The sequence below is a fragment of the Dipteris shenzhenensis genome, chromosome 6 (genome assembly GCF_047967505.1).
Source record: "Dipteris shenzhenensis isolate YYH24624 ecotype China chromosome 6, Dip_SZ_1.0, whole genome shotgun sequence".
NCBI classification, from domain to species: Eukaryota; Viridiplantae; Streptophyta; class Polypodiopsida; order Gleicheniales; family Dipteridaceae; genus Dipteris; species Dipteris shenzhenensis.
This window is the reverse complement of record NC_141601.1, coordinates 39,379,181-39,398,887: the sequence shown is the minus strand read 5'-3', so window position 1 is coordinate 39,398,887 and position 19,707 is coordinate 39,379,181. Positions and strand designations below refer to the sequence as shown.

The 19,707-nt window shown below is 47.1% G+C and overlaps 1 protein-coding gene across 2 annotated transcripts in view; it reads right to left on the bottom strand.

Moving 5' to 3' along the window:
- Positions 1 to 428: 428 nt before the first annotated feature.
- GRL (transcription activator) overlaps positions 429 to 19,707 on the bottom strand; it is a 142,228-nt gene continuing 122,949 nt past the window's right edge. The window contains exons 20-24 of one of the 2 annotated variants that reach the window (XM_087375549.1): positions 3,135 to 3,274; positions 2,949 to 3,045; positions 1,875 to 2,857; positions 1,479 to 1,715; positions 429 to 1,307 (exon numbers count right to left, since the gene is read on the bottom strand). In XM_087375549.1, the coding sequence (XP_087231675.1) occupies positions 785 to 1,307; positions 1,479 to 1,715; positions 1,875 to 2,857; positions 2,949 to 3,045; positions 3,135 to 3,274 (1,980 nt within the window). In that variant the 3' untranslated portion in view covers positions 429 to 784. The remainder of the gene's footprint in view (positions 1,308 to 1,478; positions 1,716 to 1,874; positions 2,858 to 2,948; positions 3,046 to 3,134; positions 3,275 to 19,707) is intronic. The other variant, XM_087375550.1, reaches the window with a different exon arrangement.

Genomic DNA, 19,707 nt, shown 5'->3' with positions numbered 1-19,707 from the left:
TTTTCCAAGAATCAAACCACTAGAGCCAAGAGACCATTGGAATTGGTGCATAGTGACATAGCAGGGTATAAGACTAATATGCCATCCCTCGGTGGTAGAATATATTCCACCTTTGGCCATAAGAAGCACAACCTTAACATGACAAAGGTGTTGTGATATCTTACACATCGAGTCGGAGCACCACACAAGTAGATAAAGTATGCTTATTATCACCTAGAAACACCCAGCTTATTGTGGCAGCATCAGCAACTTGGTGGCAATGCATTTTCAATTAATTTAATCATCACATGTGTGTTGTACGGAGTCCCCACATGGGCCAATGCACGTTTTACAAGTACTATCTTGGGAATGCAGAGGCTATGAAATCATATAACACTCTAGGTCTAAGAAAATTAACCATTGTCTGGAGTCAATGCTGGACTACAAAATACTGCACTGTATGATGCAAATACTTTCCGACCGAGTCATGGACATATCTCACGAGTGTTGTAGAGATATGATACGAGATGGTGCAAAAGGAAAGAATGATACAGGAGAGGATAGACTTGATGAAGACTAACTACTTGCAGCTGCAATGATTTGATTTAAACAGTTAAGGGGCCAATCACACTCTTCAAACTGTAGATACCTTATACAATCAGCATGGAAAGACTCTCAGCCAGTGAACACAGTGATTTGGAACACTATCATGCAGATTCCTACAAATTTTCTATAGATGGTGTGAAAATTACATTGATTGATACATTCAACTTTGTTCTATGGTGCTGTAAGTTTATAGAATCAGTCAACTGACCGATCTATATGATACAGGGCCTGACCGTGAAGTCACAAATTTCTGAAGAGGGCTCACTGAAGGTGCATTATCTGTGATCCCCTCTGCAAAAGAGACTTTTCTTAAACCACCATAATCAAGTGGGCCTGACAATCGTACACCGCGACCTCCATTGGCTTTGGGATCTGGGGTTCTCTCATTTGTGTCTCCTCCTGATTGCTTTCGATGAGTCGAAAATTTGGCTGCACTTGCGGAAATGGGTCCACGAAAGCTAGAAAAGCCCCCATTTGAATCGCCAACAGTGTCTGTTGCAAAGCTGCTACTTCTTATGGGATTATGATTTGAGCCAGAAAGAGCTGTGTGCCGTCGGAATGGACTTACCAGCATCAAAGTGGGCACTGCATTCTCATAATAAAGTTGGTATATTGACCTTAGAATTGTATAGGGGATATGAGTTTCAAGTGTGCTTCTTGGGAGATACTTGGAGATCTCACACAGCTGATCTAAAAAGATCAACTTTGCAACCAGGGGAGACCTGTTCACAATGGTTTCAACTTTCATCAAAATCCTTACAATCTCAGATAGACTCGCACACAAAATGCCTGATTATGTAGCAGATATCTAGCTACAAGCAGAAACACCACCTTCGTACATTTGTGCACACTTTTGAAGACATTAAAGCTTAAAACTTTGCGCAGAAAAATACCTATTGGTTTCGTTCCAGTAGTCTAGTATAATGGCTGCTGAACATTGCACGAAAGTTTTCATCATTGATTTGATGCTTGCCTCCACTGCCGCTATACCTTCCAAGGTAAGGGCCTCTGACTCCAACTTCCCAATTTCAAAGTCCTCCCTGTCCAAGTGCTGCTGAGACATTTGTCGCTGTAATTCCTTTCGTTCAGATCTTACAAATTCACTTGCCACCATTACTGCATTTATACACCTTCAGCAACATACCATCAAGACCCATTGTAAGCTTATAGCTGAAATTACAGCCCAGTTTACTTGGAATATGAAGCAGGAGAATGCATCTCAGACTCAGCAGCTGAGAGAGAAGAAGACACAAGGACCAGTGCTCATGTACATGAACAGGCTACCGTACCTGGCTAGACAATGCACGTTGTTGTTGAAGCCTCCTGTATGTATGCTGTAAGCACTTGAATTCCAAACATGAGACAGCATACAACACACATACAGATAAGGCAGCAGGATCCACATAGAGTCGCCAGACCCTCCAATATTCACAAGGACTGAAAGTAGAACCATTGCATCCTGTTGAGAAATGGCACCCAATCTATTTGCCACTGTCTTTAGCCTCAAAATTTCCTGCCTTTCAGGAATAGATGGAGGAGCATATTTTGCATAATCTGAAAGTAAATTGAAAATGACTGGAACATTTGATTCAAGGACCTCAGCAGCGGCTTCTGTTAGCAATGCCATGAAATTCAAAGTATGCCCAATCTGCATGGAAAATGCCATAAGAGATTCAATCTCTAAAACTTGCTTAAGAGCTGATTCACGTTCATAGCGATTATGCATATTTAATGCTAGTGTTTCCAGTGCATCCTTATTTGAACGCAGCGCAATATCGATGCCCGCCACAAGGACACCAAGGTATTCATGGATTAGCCTGTCAAACTTCTCCACTCCATAAGGTCCAAACATTCTTATAAAGGCTTTCAGCTCTGTTATATCAGCAACCACCTCTGTGAAACTTCCACCTAGGGGCCTTGCAGTTCTAAAGGTCTTATCCAATGGGTTATATACAACACCAGCACCATTTACATCCTTCACAACGTTATCCATGTACCAGTCACAAATACTAGACATGGCTGCACCCCCCCTGTTCTCGTCTGTTTCAAATCCCTGTAGATCTCGCATTGGACCTGAGAAGGCTTCTTTTAGTAGAATTTCCCTCAGGCCCTGTTTCAAATCCAGACTAACATGTTTCTCAATTAAATGAATAATATGCATGTGCCGTAATATCAAAGCTTCAATTACAGATGGACGCTGCAGTTCCCCTTCAGGACTGACAATGCTGCGAAGGCGTCTTTGGAAGTTCTTGACAATGTGATCTCTTAGATACTGCAAAATTTCAATAACCATTTCTTATCAGAAGACTGCGAACAGAACTAAATACAATTGAACGCATGTGCAATTCTCAAAATTGAAGTACCTCTTGAGGGATGAAAACATGGCCTAGAACACAGACTGGCTCCATGTCATTGAGAGCAGTGCAAAGGCTGGTAAGCCTTTGCACAGCAGCTTCCAGCCTGTTTAAGAGAAACAACACAGGGAAAATACATGAGCCAACCAATAACAATACCATGAAAGCAGATCCAAGAAAAGGGTGAGAACTCACATTTTCACCGAGTCTCTGTTTGCAGGCTCACTTTCACTCCCCGGCAAAGGAATGTCAAGATTACTCCTCAGTGACTTGCTTGAAGGGGTACCATTCCTGACTGCTTGATTCATGCGAATCGCTGCCTGATCTGGGGAAAGCTGCAGATAGACAATCCATTCAGCATTTGATTCCTACAGGACAAAACACAAAGAATAGGAGAAGAAAAAGACCAATGCTGTGTGCCTTATGAAACTCTTAAAATTCCAGTTGATGTTTGATAGCTAATCACAATGAAAATAATTCCATTACACTCGATTTTAAAAAAAAGAGAAGCAAATTTTAACAGTTGTCAATGTTAGTAGACATCAAACATGTCCTAGATGCCAACTTGCTTCAGATAAAGCAATCCCATTGCAAATTGTAGAAATTAGTGGTCTAAGAGCATCTATTTTGGTAAAAACAGAGATTTCCTAGAAGACTTATTGGGTGGCTGCTCTCCCTGCCGGCATGAGTGCTGCTCCTTCCCTCTACCATAGCCTCTTCTGCCCGCGCGTTCCAGCCGACCTTCACTTTGTGCCCACTCCCTACTTTCCCTCCGCTTCATCCTGCCCGTTCCCACCAGTTTTTGTAGCACCATTTCTGTCTTTTGGCCACCCAGCAGTTCGCGTTTTGGTCCCTGGAGGCTTCTCAATTGCTCTCCCTGGAGGTTTCTCAATTTCTCGCACTGATCATGGGAGCTCCTCCTTCCTGGTTCTGACAGGTCACGACTGTTTCTAGGAGCTCTTCACTAGTTGGATCTTGGACCTGGGTGTTGTGGTGCAGTTTTGTGCTGTTATTTTGGTTTGGAAGCAGTGCCATTGCTGTCTTTTGGCCGACCAGCAGTTTGTGTTTGGTCCCTGGAAGCTTCTCAGTTCTTCGCACTGTTCATGAGAGTTCTTTTCTGGCTGCTTTGGTGGTTCTAAAGCTTCTGATAGGCCGTCACTGTTTTCAGGAACTCTTCACTGATTGGTCATCGGGATTTTCTTGGCGCATTTGGGTAGTGGTTCAAGGCCAAAGCCTTCAATTCTATTCTGCGAGTCTTTTTGGCTCTGCTAGACCCTTTTCCAGTGAGCAAGTCAACCTTTGTCGGAGCCTTGAGCAGTTATCTTCTGCTGAAGTCCTCTGGCTGGACTTTTTGGGAGGATTTTGGTCTACTTAAGCCTTTTCTTTCCTCTCTCTCCCCCCCCCCCCCCCCCCCCCCTTTTTTTTCCTCTTTCGCTGTGCAGCATTTTTGTTTGTAATCTCAAAAGAAAGAATCTTGGTGGTGACCCAGTTTGGAAAGAGGGGCTTTTATGGCAGCTCCCTCAACTCCCCTAGCCGTTAAGGTTCTACTTTCTCCAGAGGACAGGCAACAGGTGAAAATGCAGTACGGTCACTTCAGCACAGAGCTTTGGTGGGCAAGATTGTTGGACTCACTCCCACAAGGAGTTAGGTGTAGGATTGGATCCAAGCAAGTTTATCGCTAGAGAGCGATCACATCCAAGAGGTCACGACCTATGGGAGAGGAGTCTTTCTTCTCCGGTTGAGCTCCCTCGACACCACTAGTGGAGCAAAGTCCCATTTTCCTTGGCCCACACCTTGTTTAATTCATCCCCTAGTACCATGGTTTCATAGTTAACGACATGGATTTGATGCATCACGTGCCGCGTTTATGGTGACCCTCTGCTTCTCAGGGCTCCTAAAGGAGTATTAGTTTATCCTTCCCTCCATCGGGGACTGTTTTGGCACAGTTTCAGAGTCCCCTCGACTTCAGCAGCCTCCATCGTGGTCCCTCGACTCAGGGTGATCGTCCCGTGCCTTGAGTCTCTTTTGTAGGAGATCCTCCTTGAGACTCTTGACGGGAGAGAGTGCAGTCAGAGGGTTGAGGTTTCTGGCTTGCCAGTTCAGTATCTTCGTTGTAGGTAGATGGGCCACTCGGCACGAGCCTATTCCATGGGGTAGGGTCGAGCTTCCCCTCCCCACACTCGCCAAGGGCAACACAGGAATTTTTGAGCCAGCAGAGCACAACGACCATCTAGACAGCAACAGGAGTCCCAGCTCCTTAAGTGCATCTTTCTGAGGGAGCCTAGACCAGGGTGGAGAGAAAGAAGCCAAGTAAGAGGGCCTCAAAGAATTGCAAATGGAGAGATTAGGATCTCCTACGGGTCTGACTGCATGTTCGGAGCTTGTATCTCACAGTTGTTGGAGTGTCTTTGTTGAACAGGGGCCGATAGTCTGAAAGAATTGTCCGGTCATCCTATCTCCCTATTATACGCACTATGCCCAAGAAGAATGATATGAGAACTCAACTTGACGGATCTCCGAGCCACGGTGAGACTGGCTCTAGCTCTTTGAGTCACTCATCACGTCTCAGTGCTCTCTTGCGCTCTTGAAGAAAGTGCCGCCTACGAAGAGCCTGGTGCTAGAAGTCCTCACTGCTTCTTTGGACCACGTCTGCCAACCCAAGTAGCCCAATGCCCCCTGAGAGGGCTCTTTGGCTGCTGCCAAATCTCTCACTGCTTGTTGCACATCCTCCTGGAGTAAAGCATGGGGGATATGGACCCCCTTCCGTGGGAGTCCACGATAGGGCTTAGGTGAAGCACAATCAAGGGAGTGATCTAACATTGCCGTACCTATCAAAATACCCATGGCTCGCCCTAAGTACATGGTCCTATCTCGCACATAGAACCTCTCAAGATGCTCTAGCAGGCCATCATGCCTCCACTCATCATCGAAGGAGAAGCAAAGGATGCCAAAAGTCTCAAGAACTCCGTCTCTCCATAAATCACGGCTATTGATCACGGAGATGAAAGCTCCCACGTGCTCCTCTCAACCACAGGCATCCCTAAGTAGGCTCTGTCCTGCTTGTCCTCTTCAAACTCTAGGTTGTTGAACTCACCTCCTACAACCCAATAAGAGTCAACATCTAGGAGACTCTTACTCCACCACCTTGAGAAAGTAGAGCACTCCTTCAGGGTCCCGATCCTGGAGTCACCCAAGCGTATACCAATCCAAACTACCCTCCTTGTGATGAGCTCACCTTAATCAAACACATCTGTGACGAACGCCTAGGAAACAGAAATGCAAACCCCCCCTCATATCCCGACAATGTCTCTCCAAGTATGAACAGGAAAGCGGAGGTGCCTTTTACTGATAACGAGCTTGGAGGCCCTCAAGACCCTCCCTCCTCATAAGTGCCCTAGGGAGGATGGATTGAAACTGTCCTTCTTTAGGTGCTTTTGGGAGCACATCCAGACCCCCCTTCAGTTGGCTTTTCAGGAGAATTCGACTCTCTCTCTCTCTCTCTCTCTCTCTCTCTCTCTCTCTCTCTCTCTCACCCCCGTAGTCCTTGAGCCGAGGTTGGATTTGTTTGATCCTAAAGGGGGGGGAGGGGGCACCTCCGATCCTCCTTCAAGACCGTTCTCTGATTTCTTCTTCTTTTTGCAGAGGCTGCACTTGTTGCAGCCATCTGCTGTCTATTAAGCATTGAAATCACCTTCTGGGTGATAGGCACTAGAAGCCTTTTGTTACGCTCTAGCCGAGGTAGCATGACCTCGGAAGAATCAGTCGACATTTCCCTTATAGGATCTATTTTTGTAATATATGTGTTTGCGCTTTATGTAAATGATCGGGAGGGATTAATGTCAAGGTCCTAGGTGAGGGCTGATAGCACCAGACTAGATAGATCTGAGACCAAGGGCCTAGTGCAAAGAATGTGCCTAGGGGCAAGGAATTAAATGCATCCCAAGAGAGGGGTGAAATGTTGCATTAGAAAGGCCCTATATGGATGACATGTGGCATCTAGATCTATCTAGGGATTTGGGGTCTGTCAAAGCTTGAGAGAGAAGGGGAGAATAAATGGATTTACGTGATTTTGAGATAGCTCTCTCTCTCTCTCTCTCTCTCTCTCTCTCTCTTGCTGTGAAGCTTTGGCAGTTTGGCTGGGTGGAAGATCAAGGTGCTACTCCCCTGATCGGAACTAGAGACTAGGATAGTAAATAGTGGTAACAATTTGGTATCAGAGCGGAAGGTTGGAAGGAGAGGAAGAATCGACGGACGGTAGTTGGTGACGACGAGGTCTGCGACAATGCGGCGCTCACGTGGACCCACGAACGGGCTGTTGGAGCGATTCGACGAAGTTAATTTGTGAGATGTAGCGCAGGAACGTGGGGACCTACGAATTGGCGGGGTGCTGGATTACTTCAAGAGCAAGGATCCGTCTGAGGATCGCGTGAGCTGGTAGTTCGCGGCACTAGGCCCTTGGTCTCAGATCTATCTAGTCTGGTGCTATCAGCCCTCACCTAGGACCTTGACATTAATCCCTCCCGATCATTTACATAAAGCGCAAACACATATATTACAAAAATAGATCCTATAAGGGAAATGTCGACTGATTCTTCCGAGGTCATGCTACCTCGGCTAGAGCGTAACACCTTTGCTCTACAAGGTTCCCGCCTTTGAGCTCTACACTGTCTATTCTACCTCCAGGTGCAGCTCCCATCCATTGATTTGGGATAGAGAGTTGCCGAAGTATCCATGAGAATTCAAGCTATTAATCAATTTCGGAGTGCAAGGCTCGACCAATCATCCTCAACTGTCTGAAGCCAGGTCTTTGAGATTTCTTAAATTCTGTGGGACATTGATCTAGTTGATTGATTGAGGCTTGTAAATTCGGGACTCTAGATTTAGGAACGCATTTTGATGTCCCTTTTAGCTTGAGCTTTACTTCCTTTAAAGAAAGGGAAGGATTTATGAGAATGCCTATTGGATGTATTCTTTACTTGTGAGATTATTTCACTTGTGTGTTTGATGATTCAGCTACATTCTCGTATTTTGAACAGTGGGGCTTCTAGGCACATCAATTCTAGAAAGAATTTATTTGCTGATTTACAGCCTGCTCCAATTGGCAAGAGAGTGTCTTGTACCAACAATTCCTTGTACCCTGTGGTGAGGGAAGTTGGGAAGATTTCACTGTCATCAACTGATGCAACTAGTTTATGTCTTCCATGCCAAGGATTAAGAAGAATTTACTGTCAGTTTCCTCTTTTGGATCAAGAGGTTATGAGGTCACTTTGGAGGATAATAAGTGAATTCTCAAGGATAGAGAAAAGGACTATCACAAAATCACTACAGGCACTTTGACTCAGGTTTGTACAAGTTGGACAAACAGCATACTTTTGAAATCAAAGGCACAAAATCATGGCATGCTAGATTTGGCCATGTGAACTATGGGAGTTTGCAGTTATTGCAGAGACATGAGATGGTACTGAATATGCTCTCCTTGGAGATTCCTTCAAGACATGTCTGTGAAGGGTGCATATTGGGAAAGATGCATAGGAATGCCTTTCCAAGGGATGGATCTATCAGTACTGAAAGAAAATTGATTATTGATGTGTGTGGTCCCATGAGAACACCATCTTTGGGGCAGCATATGTATTTTGTGACCTTCATAGATGATTTTTTCATTCATAGCCATCCCAGAGTGGGACAGCTACTACTCATAATCACACACACACACACACACACACTTTTTTTTTTGGGATGAAATCTTTGAATGCTTTATATTACAAGAAAGCTATCCCAAAGCTGGGAAGCTGAAAAGGTACATCAAGAGAAAATCTCCATGTAGGACGATAAAAATCATAGTTTATGTAGTGAGCAAACAATCAAAGAGTGATTGCTGCAAAGATCAACGAAAGAAAACAAAAGGAGAAAACATAGGATCACCAAAGACTCTTTAGTTTCTATCTTTCTAGAGAGTCCAGAGTGCCCAATAGCGAACCCAAGCAAAGAACAACTCAAAATCCGGTCGTGGAGGATATATCCCAAAAAGCCAAAAAGGCTTCCTGAAAGAAGCCCTAGGAAATCTCAATCACAATCTGTGCCGAAGGATGCCCAAGAAATCACGTGTCTCGGCGCAGTGCCAAAAAATATAAGACAAACTCCCTCGGAGTCGAACATCAACTACAAACAGCCACAGCAATACGTCTGCGTAAATAAAGCTGTCCAAATGGAAGAACCCCCAACAAAACGTGCCATCAGAAGACCTGCTATCGAAGAGGGACCTTGGATTGCCAAATGTGTTTCAATCTTTTCCTCCACCATTTGACTAGACAATGCAAACCCCAAATTTGATTGGCCCTATCTGATGCCCAAGGTGGAGATAGCAGAGCTTTATATAAAGAAGACATTGTAATATGAGACAGCAAAGCCTATCTTGAAGTTCTAAAGGCGGTACTGGCTGAAAAGGTTGAAGCATCCGAGTAATGGCTTGCCATACAAGACGATATTGCATTTCTAGACCATATTTTTCAGCAGCCAAAGGAAAGGATAGAATAGTGCCATCATCATGAATGACATCTACCACAGAGGAGATCCCTTTTGAATTAATAAAATATGAGCGTCTGGGTTCTTGCAAAGCCAATGGTGGAAAAAAAACCCGTGACCAGTGGATACTCTCAGCTCTCAAAGAGTTACCCTGCAAAGAGTCAAGGCCATGAAAAGCCAAATGTGAAAGAATATGTTTCCAATTCAAAAACATTTGAGAAACCAGAGGGCAGCCTTTGACCTTGCCTTCAATACTGCCAAACAAAAAATCCCATTGCGTAGGTTTCCAATAGCCAAAGGCAGGAGTAGTAATTTGAAGAAGCAAGAAGCACATCATAGCAGCCCAAGGGTGATCGCCATGTAGGAACTGTAGCATCATTTTCCCCTTATAAGCCAGAATGTGCACATGAATATTGAGAATATTCAACCCCCCATGCAATTTTGGTGAACATAACTTCTGTACTGAAAGCAAGCATAAGGAATGTGTAAGCTGTGTAGCATGCAAGTCGCCACCAAATGATCAATATAGTGAAGCACAGGATGCGTGGCTATAGCATAAAGAATAGCACTAAGAGGACAGCCTTGGCGAACTGAACAACAGAGTGTCCAAGCTTAAGAAATATCCCTTGGCAAGATGCATAAAGCTTTGCTATCACTGTAGAGCCAAAAAATGATATGCTGCAATTTCTGACCAAACCCCAAAGCTCGCATGGTCTGAGCTATAAAATCCCATTGGATACTGACAAAAGCCTTTGCAATATCTACTTGCAACAAGAGAACATCACGCTCTGTATACTTGGCATACTCAATCCCAACATAGGCACTTGCAATATTGTCAATGATATGCCTACGAGAAATAAAACCATATTGCGCTAGATGAAGACCATTATGAAAATATTCTTTGATACAATCAACCACCATTTTGGTGACGATCTTATAAATGACAGCCATCGGACTGATAGGCCTCCAATCAGCCAAAGATTCACAGATTCTTAGGCAGAAACTTTACAAGCCCTTTCTTCCAAGAATCCGGCATGTAATGATTTTGCCAAGCATTATTTATCATTTGCAGCAAAGGAGACTTGAGGAGATCCCAATATGCTAGAAAGAATTCAACATTGAGAGCATCCTAGCCAAGAGATTTCCATCTACCCCATGATTTAATAGCATCACTTAACTCTCTTTCAATTAAAGGAGTTTCCAAGTCCAAAGCCTGTGTTGGTGGTGAGACAATGGGAGTGACATGCTGTAATAATTCATGCCTTGCTGAAATAACCTCCTGTAATGGAGAATCGGCTTTTTCAAATTGAGCAAAAAAATGATGAGCACAAGCTGTAGCAAGATGTGCTCAAGAAGAAGTCCAAACACCATCAAAGAGAAGAGCCCTGCAAATACTTTGAGAATGCCTCTTATAGTGTAAGACTAAAAAAGGCTTTGGATGAACATCCTTCATCCGAAACAGCCCTCTGTCGTGCCCGTGTCTCCCATTTAGAGATTTTTCTATTGTCATTGTATTGGAGACAATGTTTAGCCTGGCATAAAATCTGATTTTCTTCCATAGAAACATTTTGAACATCACTCAACTCAGTCAAAGATTGACACGTAACTTGGCATGAGCAACATTCTCCCTCAAGGTCTACATGTAATTTTTGCCATAGTTGCGAATAACTGCTTGCATCCTAGCAATAAAGGCAATAAAGGTTTCCCAAGCATAGTCAATGCCAAAGCGAGACTGTTGCAATAGGGGGTGGACATCTTCATAAACCATGGCCTTGTTTGCATCATGCTCCAAATAGCTATTATTCACAATGAGTAGCCTTCTTTGTGTTAGCTGATCATCAGGCATTTCATGAAGAAAGATCCTCAACCACAAAGAGGCATGATCTAAATGCGTAAAAGCATAATCCACCCATAATTTAGCAGTGAACTAATCACAGTGCTGAGGATTAACCCTATACCAATGGTCTAGACGGATGCGATAAGAAGATTGAGCATTATGCTGAAAAGTATAACCTGACAACAATGGTTGTGATTCTTTCCAAAGATCAACAAGGTTGAGTTGAAGTAATAGATTTGACCAATGATGGCACTCAGAAGCCAACATATAAGTATGGCCAAAAGTATTATCACCCTGTTGAGGAGCATTATTAAAATCCCCTTTATCTGTATCCCACAAAATACAAAATCTATTAGAGTTGCCATTTGGCCTTGGTGGACACACCGCCTTGCCTAGAGAAGCTGCAATTTTTGGCAACAGAGAAGTCAGGCATTGAAGGAAGTGCATTACTTCCACAGAAAAACCGGAGAGCGATGTCTGCTGATCAAAGCTTGATAGCTATTCATCCACCATGATAACTTCAAAGAAGCCCCTGGCTGCATAATGTACTTTGTGTACAAAACAACCACCTAAAGTGTATGTGTGTGTGTAAGAGAAGTTTGTGTGTGTGAGAGAGAGAGAGAGAGTGAGATTCCGTGCTAGCCCTCGTGCTCCCACGCTACAGCTGCTTGTTTCTCCCTCAGTTTGAAACCCTCGAGGTTCCTTTTGACATCCGTTTCTGTCCATACGCTCTGTCAGAAAATCCAGAAAAAAAAAATCGTACTGTCGAAAATCCGTACAATTGTCCGTACAAAAATTCCGTACAGTCCGTATAGTCGGGGAAGTCCGTACAGTTTGCCTGTCAGAAAAAAAATTTACTGTCAAAAATCGGTACGATTTTGTCCGTACAGTTTGCCTATCAAAATTTTTTTTTTCGTACTGTCAAAAAACCGTACGATTTTGTCCGTACAGCCAGGAAAAAACCGTACAGTTTTGTACCTGCTATGCTTTCCTCCTTGTAAAGTGTTGCTGCTTCAAGTTTTTTCCTTAACTCGAATGGCGGATTATTCCTATGAGAAAACCTTTCACAAAGACAAGTCGGTCTCCAACAAGAAACAAAACAGGTGATGGATTCAGATGATTCCCTTCATGACTGTGCTGAGGCTCAGCTTGTTTATGAGGTTATGTATGAAGGGTTTGAAGACACTCGTAAAGGTTGGAAAGATCCACTTCCCACCACTGGCATTATGGTGGAAGTGGATGATATATTTGATCCAATTAAGGAGTATGCAAAGCATGCAATTATAATTCTCTTCCCAGGACGGATGCCTGCTGTTGTAGATGTTGGGAAGTGGTTGACTCGAACCCTGGGTGGTTCTTATGTCAAAAAAGTTCATTATGCAGCGAGGGGCTTTTTTGAGATCATCATGGCTGATGAGGAGCACCGTCAGGTTTTACTAGAGCACTCTCCTCTTTTCTATGGCCAACAGATGGTCCATGTTTTGCCCTGGTCTCCCACCCGGGATTATCAGGGATTGATTCGGCATCGTTGCCCTGTTTGGGTAGAAGTTGTGGATTTTCCTCAATGCTTGTCTTCTTTTCTACTTAAAATTGCAGCTTCCCTCGGTAAGGTGGTATGTCCACCACGACCCAATGGAAATTCGAATCACTTCTGCATTTTGTGGGATACTGATCATCCCACTCCAGCTTCATACTCAGTTACTGTGAATAATGTTTCCATGGGAAAACACATGCTGAAAACTCTGGTGTTGGCTTGACCTGGGCTACTGTGACTGCAAATCGGACCTTGTTTCCTGAAGAAGAAGTTGCTGTACTTTTGTCCTCTCCTCAGGCTGATGCTTCATCCCAAGGCCGAGGCCCGAACACTGAGGTGGAAATGCAGACATAGACAGCCCGTTAGTTGTTGTACATACCTGTCCCATAACTGTAAATATACTTGATCATCTGAAGTGTGTTACTCTCAATGTACAGGGAATGTGTGATGGTCGCAAATGGAAACTGGTCTAGATGTATATCAAGCAATTGCAGCCTGATATAATTGCTTTGCGAGAGCATAATCAGCATATGTATGCTGGTCAAATAGGCCATTTTGTTGGTTATGATATCTTCTATGCTGGAGAGCACTCCTTTTCTGGTGTGGCTTTTTTGGTAAAGCACGACCTTCAACCTATTGTGGCTCTCAATGATCGCCATGGATTGTTCAATGCCTTGTTCAAGGGGAAATTTTTTAATTTGCATCGGTTTATGCCCCCCAGTCTTCTCGTGATAGAGCTTTGATTTGGGCTGCCATGCATACTTATCCATGGCGACAACATGCCTTCATTTGTGGTGACTTTAATAATGCCCCTCAATCGGGTGACAACACCACAGGCCACACTCATATGTTGGCTTCTGAAACACAGGCATGGTCTAATTTTTTGCTTCAGTTGCGCCTGGTTGATCTTTGGAAGGAATTACAGCCCATGCTTCCGGGCTATACCTTTCAGCATAATGCTCAATCTTCTTATCGGGCACGCTTGGACAGATGGTATCAGATTGATCCACAGCATTGTGATGCCTTTACTTGTCAAATTTGGGTTGATCATGCTTTCACACATTCAGATCATTCTCCTCTTTGGTTTAGGCTTTCCTTACATGAATTTCCCACTGACAGATTGCCTTGCCAAAGGCTTTTGCTGATTAATAATAGTTATCTGGAGCATGCTGACTTTAAAGCCTTGGTCTCTGATGCTATTCAGCCTCCGTTCGTCAAATACGCATTGGTTTGGATTATGCCTGGCAGGCTTTTGTTGCTCGGATGCAAGCAGTTATTCGAGATTATGGCAAATCCTATATGCAAGCCACAAGGGAGACTGTAGCACATGCCAAATTTACATGTCAAAGTTTGACTGAGCTTGCTCATCTTCGCCCTTTGTCTTCAGAGGAAAGCATGCTCTTATGTCAAGCTCAATTCTCTCTTCAATCTAATGATTGCAGAAAGCTCGCTAAATGGGAAACTCGATCCAGACAAAGGGCATTTTTGGATAAAGGCTGCTCTTCCAAGCAATTTTTTAAGAGTTTACACTACAAAAGACAGGCCGCCAATATCTGTCGGATCCGGATGCCTGATGGTTCTTGGTCAACATCTCGTTCAGAGCTTGCTGATTTATGTGTGCGGCACTTCTCCACTCATTTTGGGCATCTGGATACTCTTTCTCCTCGGGTCGTGTCTGCACGTCAGCTTCTTTTGCAGCATATTCATCCAATTCTGTCTGATGCTCAGGCTTTGGAACTTGAACATCCCTTCACTGAAAGGGAATTGTCTGATGCACTGAGATCCTGTGGCAGATGGAAATCTCCAGGATGGGATGGTCTCACTGTTGAATTTTTTCTTGCATTCTGGGATCTTCTTAAATTCACCTTGCCGCAAATGGTAAATATAGCATGGCAAAATCAGCACATGCCTTTGTCATGGAAAAAGGGTCTTCTCAAGCTGATTCCAAAAAAGCAGCTATGTGATTCACTGGGTGATTGGAGGCCAATCACACTCATGCCAGTCATTTACAAGATCATTGCCAAAATGGTGGTTGATCGGATTAGAGGTTAGTTGCATGATGGGTTGCATCCCTCCCAATATGGCTTTGTTCCACGTCGCCATATCACAGATAACATTGCCAATGCTTATATTGGGATTGAATATGCCAAATACACGCAACAGGATGTTCTACTCTTGCAAGTAGATATTGCAAAAGCCTTTGACACAGTTCAATGGGATTTCATCTCGCAAACTATGCGAGCTTTGGGGTTTGGACAAAAAATGCAGCAGGTTATTTACTGGCTTTACAGAGATAGCGATGTGGCTTGCATTATCTCTGGGGATATCTCTGATGAGTGGACTCTTCGTTGTTCGGTCCGCCAGGGATGCCCTCCCAGTGCTTTACTGTATGCCATTGCTACTCATCCTATGCTGCAATATATTGATCATCTTGTGGCTACAGGATCACTTCATGGCTTGGAATTGGATGCTAATCGCAGCATGGTTGCTTAAGCTTTTTTTTTGCCGAAAAAACAGTTCTAATTATATTACTTCGAGAACAAAATACAAGAGGTCAGCTTATAGCTGACGGGCTGCGTTCACAAACCGGACGCAACCCAAAAGGTAGCATAATAAATCATACTCTCACGGAGGAATATGCTGAGTGTGAATGAACAGCCATCGGGGTGGTGAGTAGTGCCACCGAAGGCCCTGCGTAGTCTGCTCGAAGAAGAGGCTCTGTGAATCCCAAGCCTGGAGGAAGCGTCTCCGCTTCTCCTGACCAGCCCGGGAGTCTCCCTGAATCTGGTCCCACTGGCCTCTGAGGGTATGAATAATCTCACTCCAAATCTCCGCCATGATCTGGGCAGTCGATAAGGAGGTGCCACCGAGGATCTGCGCGCAGCGCGAGGTCCAGATGTGCCATCCTGTAATGCTGCTGATAATCTCCCAGACTGGCTGCCTCTCCCGAACTCCTGTATCAGCCTCTGCTAGGTGCTGTGGGATACCCTCGAGCGGCCCCCACGTCCCCTGTGTGATAAGGAAAGTGGGGTCCTGCTGGCATGCCTCGAACAAGTGATGAAGACCAGGTGCGGTGCTGCACCAACAGAACGCGCCCCAAGTGATCACTCCTAGCTCTGGTGCTGCACGAGTAAGAAGCCCGAAAGTCCACCTCCACACTTCCTGGGCGCGCATGCAGCTCCACAGGCAGTGTTTTGGTGACTCCTCATCCGCATGGCAAATCTGACAGCAACCGTCCTGGCCTATCTGCCTCAACCAGCTCCCCACTAGAAGACCTTTGTGGGTAAGAAGCCACAGGAAGTATGAGATCTTCCGCGGCCGCCAGCTCTCCCACAAGGCCTTCCAGAAAGCCTACAAAAAGAACCTGGAAATACCCTGTGCGTACCAGCTAGGACGCTGGGTGGGGGGGCGGCTCTGCATCCTCCCGAGAACTCGCCTGCCCAGAGTCGTGCTGTAAGCGAAGAAGGAAGTCTGCCCCTGTCCTGTCACAATCTCTGGCCACCACCACTCTCCTGGGTCCCACTCAAGCTCTGACAAGGCCCGCCCCTCCCAGAGCCAAAGACGCCAAAGCTGCAACTGGTCCTGCTCGATACTAGGGTCGGTATGCCAGACCTTCCCCAGAAGGCCTACGACCCTAACCCTCTGCCATGGGAGTAGGGGGTCAATGAGCGCATCCTCTCTCCTGAGTCGTCCGTCCCCTGAAACCGCGAAGAAGGCGATAGAGGAGTCATCCAAACGTCCTGCGACCACCAGTGGGATGCCACGGGGGGTGAACTGTCCCAGCCAGTGGGTGTCTCCAGGCATGAGGACCTGAGGCTCAGGTGGAGCCAACCAAGCGGCTGGGATCGCACCGTCGATCTCCGTGCGTCTCGCCTGGACTCCGCGTGCACCTCCCGCTGCGTCTGCCAGATCGGCCATCTCCAGATGTCTGTACGTGTCCCTCCAAACTCGAAGGGACCGGGCTGGCCCCCTCATCCAGCCGTCCCACCTGATATGTGATCTCTCCCCCAGCTGAAGGCCCTCGGCGTCTCTGACCTGCCCATTCCAGACGAGCGGCTGGCGATCGATCTCCTCCTGACAGCTGGGCTGGGACTGAATGAGACTGAGACGGAGCCGCCTCCAAACCATGAGGAGGCTACGAACGAGTGGGGAGCGGGGCTGAGTGAGCGGGGCGGAAGTGAAGATCCACCTGAAGGACGGTAGCCACTCTCCACCTCGGCGCGGGACACAAGAGCCGACTCCCTGCTGAAGTAACATCTTCCACGTCTGCCCCCCTGGGGTCAAACCGCGGATGATAAGCTTGCCTAACAAGGCCTGACTCTGAAGCTCTGGATCAATGACCCCCAGACCCCCCTCCGCCTGCGGAAGAATGACTGTCTGCCAAGCAACCCTGGCTCTGGTATCTCTCTGCCCATCCTCCCCAGACCAAAGAAAGTTCCGAACCAACCTCCTGAGCTGTGCCACGCTGGATCTCGAGAAGCACCAACAGGAAGCCACATACCAAGCCGTGGCTAGAAGGACCTGGTTAACTACTAAAGCACGACCTGCAAGGGACAGCTTAGCAGTGCTCCAGAAAGCCAGCTTCCGTCGGATGGAATCTAGCACCGGGAGAAACTGCTGAGCTGGCGTAATGTCTAGGCCAACCTGGAAGCCAAGGTATCTAGCTGTCTGTCCACGTGGAATCCATCTGAAGCCCAGGAATCGCCCCCACTGAGAACACGCCCCCGGGTCTGTGAGAAAACCAACTGATTTGTTCCAGTTGATTTTCGCACCAGCGGCCGAGCAGAAAACCTCCAGGGCCATCCGCACCCTCTCTAGCATCCTCTCATCGTCCTGGACATAAAGGGCTGTATCATCTGCGTACTCTGAGTCCAGAAGCTCCGTGTCCTCCCGGAGTGGAAGGCGAACACCCCTGAGCCCTGTGGACCTCGCCCGAAGGTAGTAAGTCATGGCCTCGGCGAAGAAGAGAAACAGATAAGGAGCCAGGGGACAGCCCTGACGTACTGATCTCTCCAAGCTGAAACGCTCACCCATCCTGCCTCCAATGATGACTCTGCTAGACGCTGTCCTGTACAAAGCTGAGATACCCTGAATCCAGCCTGCCGGGAAACCTAGTCGCTCCAGAGTCCCCTCCAAAAAGGACCAATCCACGCGATCGTAGGCCTTCTCGAAGTCGAGAAGTAAAATGGCAAGGTGTGAACCGCTGTACTGAGCCCACTCCGCCGCCTCTGAAAAGGTGAAGACATTATCCAGGATACTGCGATCCTGGACAAAGCCTGTCTGAGTGTCATGGACGAGGTCTGGGAGTAGAGGTCGAACTCTGGCACTGATCATCTTGGCGAGGATTTTGTAGGCAGTGGTAAGGAGAGTGATCGGACGCCACTGGCGGATCTCCTGTCTATCTCCTCCCTTCGGGATGAGGCAAATCAGTCCCGAGGAAAGGCTCTCTGGCATCTGACCGCTGCTGAAAATCCCCTGCAGAGCTGCAAGGAGGGGCTGATGGATCTGGTCCCAGAAGGAGGTGAAGAAAGCTCGGGATAGCCCATCCTCACCTGGGCATTTCTGCCCATCAATAGCCATCAAGGCCTCCAACATCTCATCCGCGGTGAACGGCGCCAACAACGTCGCCTGCATGCTGGGCTGGACCAGGGATGGAATGTGCCTCCACACCTCCTCACGGTCACGACTAGCACGAGGGGCAAGTGGCTCCTGCTGGAAGAGGGTCCTGTAGAAGTCAGTGGCCAACCCCAGGACCTCCCCCGGGTCCGTAACAATGTGACCATCCGCTGTCCTGAGACTCCGTAGCTGATCACCTGCAGCTCTCTGGCCGTGTGTCCTGAAGAACTCCCTGCACATCCGGTCACCCTTCCGGGCCCAGAAGGAGAGAGAGGCGTGAAAGGAGAACTCGGAGCGACGCTGGAGGGTCTCCTCCAAGAGGGCTCTGGCTCGAAGGGCCTGGATCCGAAGCTCCTCCGAGCCCGGGGAAGACTGCTGAAGTCGCTGAATGGAGGCGAGGTCCCTCCGAAGAGCTCTCTCTCTGCCCCACCAATCCTGTCGAACCTGTAGGGCTGCGAGCTGGCAGATCTGGCTGGACTCCTGCAGAGCCTGCGCGACCGAGTCTACCAGATCCATGCCCTCCCCCCAGTCTCTGTCCCAAAGACTGCAAATGCTGCTACGGACGTCCGCCCTCGAGAAGATGGAATCGGGAATCCTGCATGATCGGGGGGGGAGAGTCTGGGCTGCCGAATCTAAAGAGAGGAGCACAGGCGCATGGTCGGATAGTGTCGTCCCTGGAACAATGCCCGCCTGGCCACCTCTGCTGATGGCCCAATCGCTGACATAAAACCTATCAAGCCGCTCCAGGAGTCTGCCTCCTTCCCTGCGGAAGCCCCAAGAGAAGTCCAGGCTCCCGTGCCAACGCCGGAAGGACGGGTCTCTCCAACTGTCCCTCCCTCCTGTCGCGAAGATGAAAGAGTCCCAAGCTGACTGCTCTGCCTGAGCCATACCTGTGAACTCCGGATCTCTACCCTGCTGGTCCTCCAAGGTCTCCAGGTTGTTGAAGTCTCCTCCAACAATCCAGGAATCCATGTCTGGAAGAATCCCTGTAAGTGTCCTCCAGAAGGTGGCTCTGCATCTGAGGTCTGTGGGAGCATAAATGTTGAGGATTCCTATCTTGGATCCCTCCAAATTCAGGCCTACCCAAAGGGCTCGGCCTGGGATCAACGTGCCGTGACCGAAAACTGACTGAGCTAACTGCTCGCACACGGAGGTACAAACCCCCCCGCTCCTCCCCTGTGCGCCGATCGAAGGCTCCCAATAAGTGTAGGAGCGTCCAGGGAGAACCTTCCCGCAGCTACGGGCATGAGCCGCAGAAA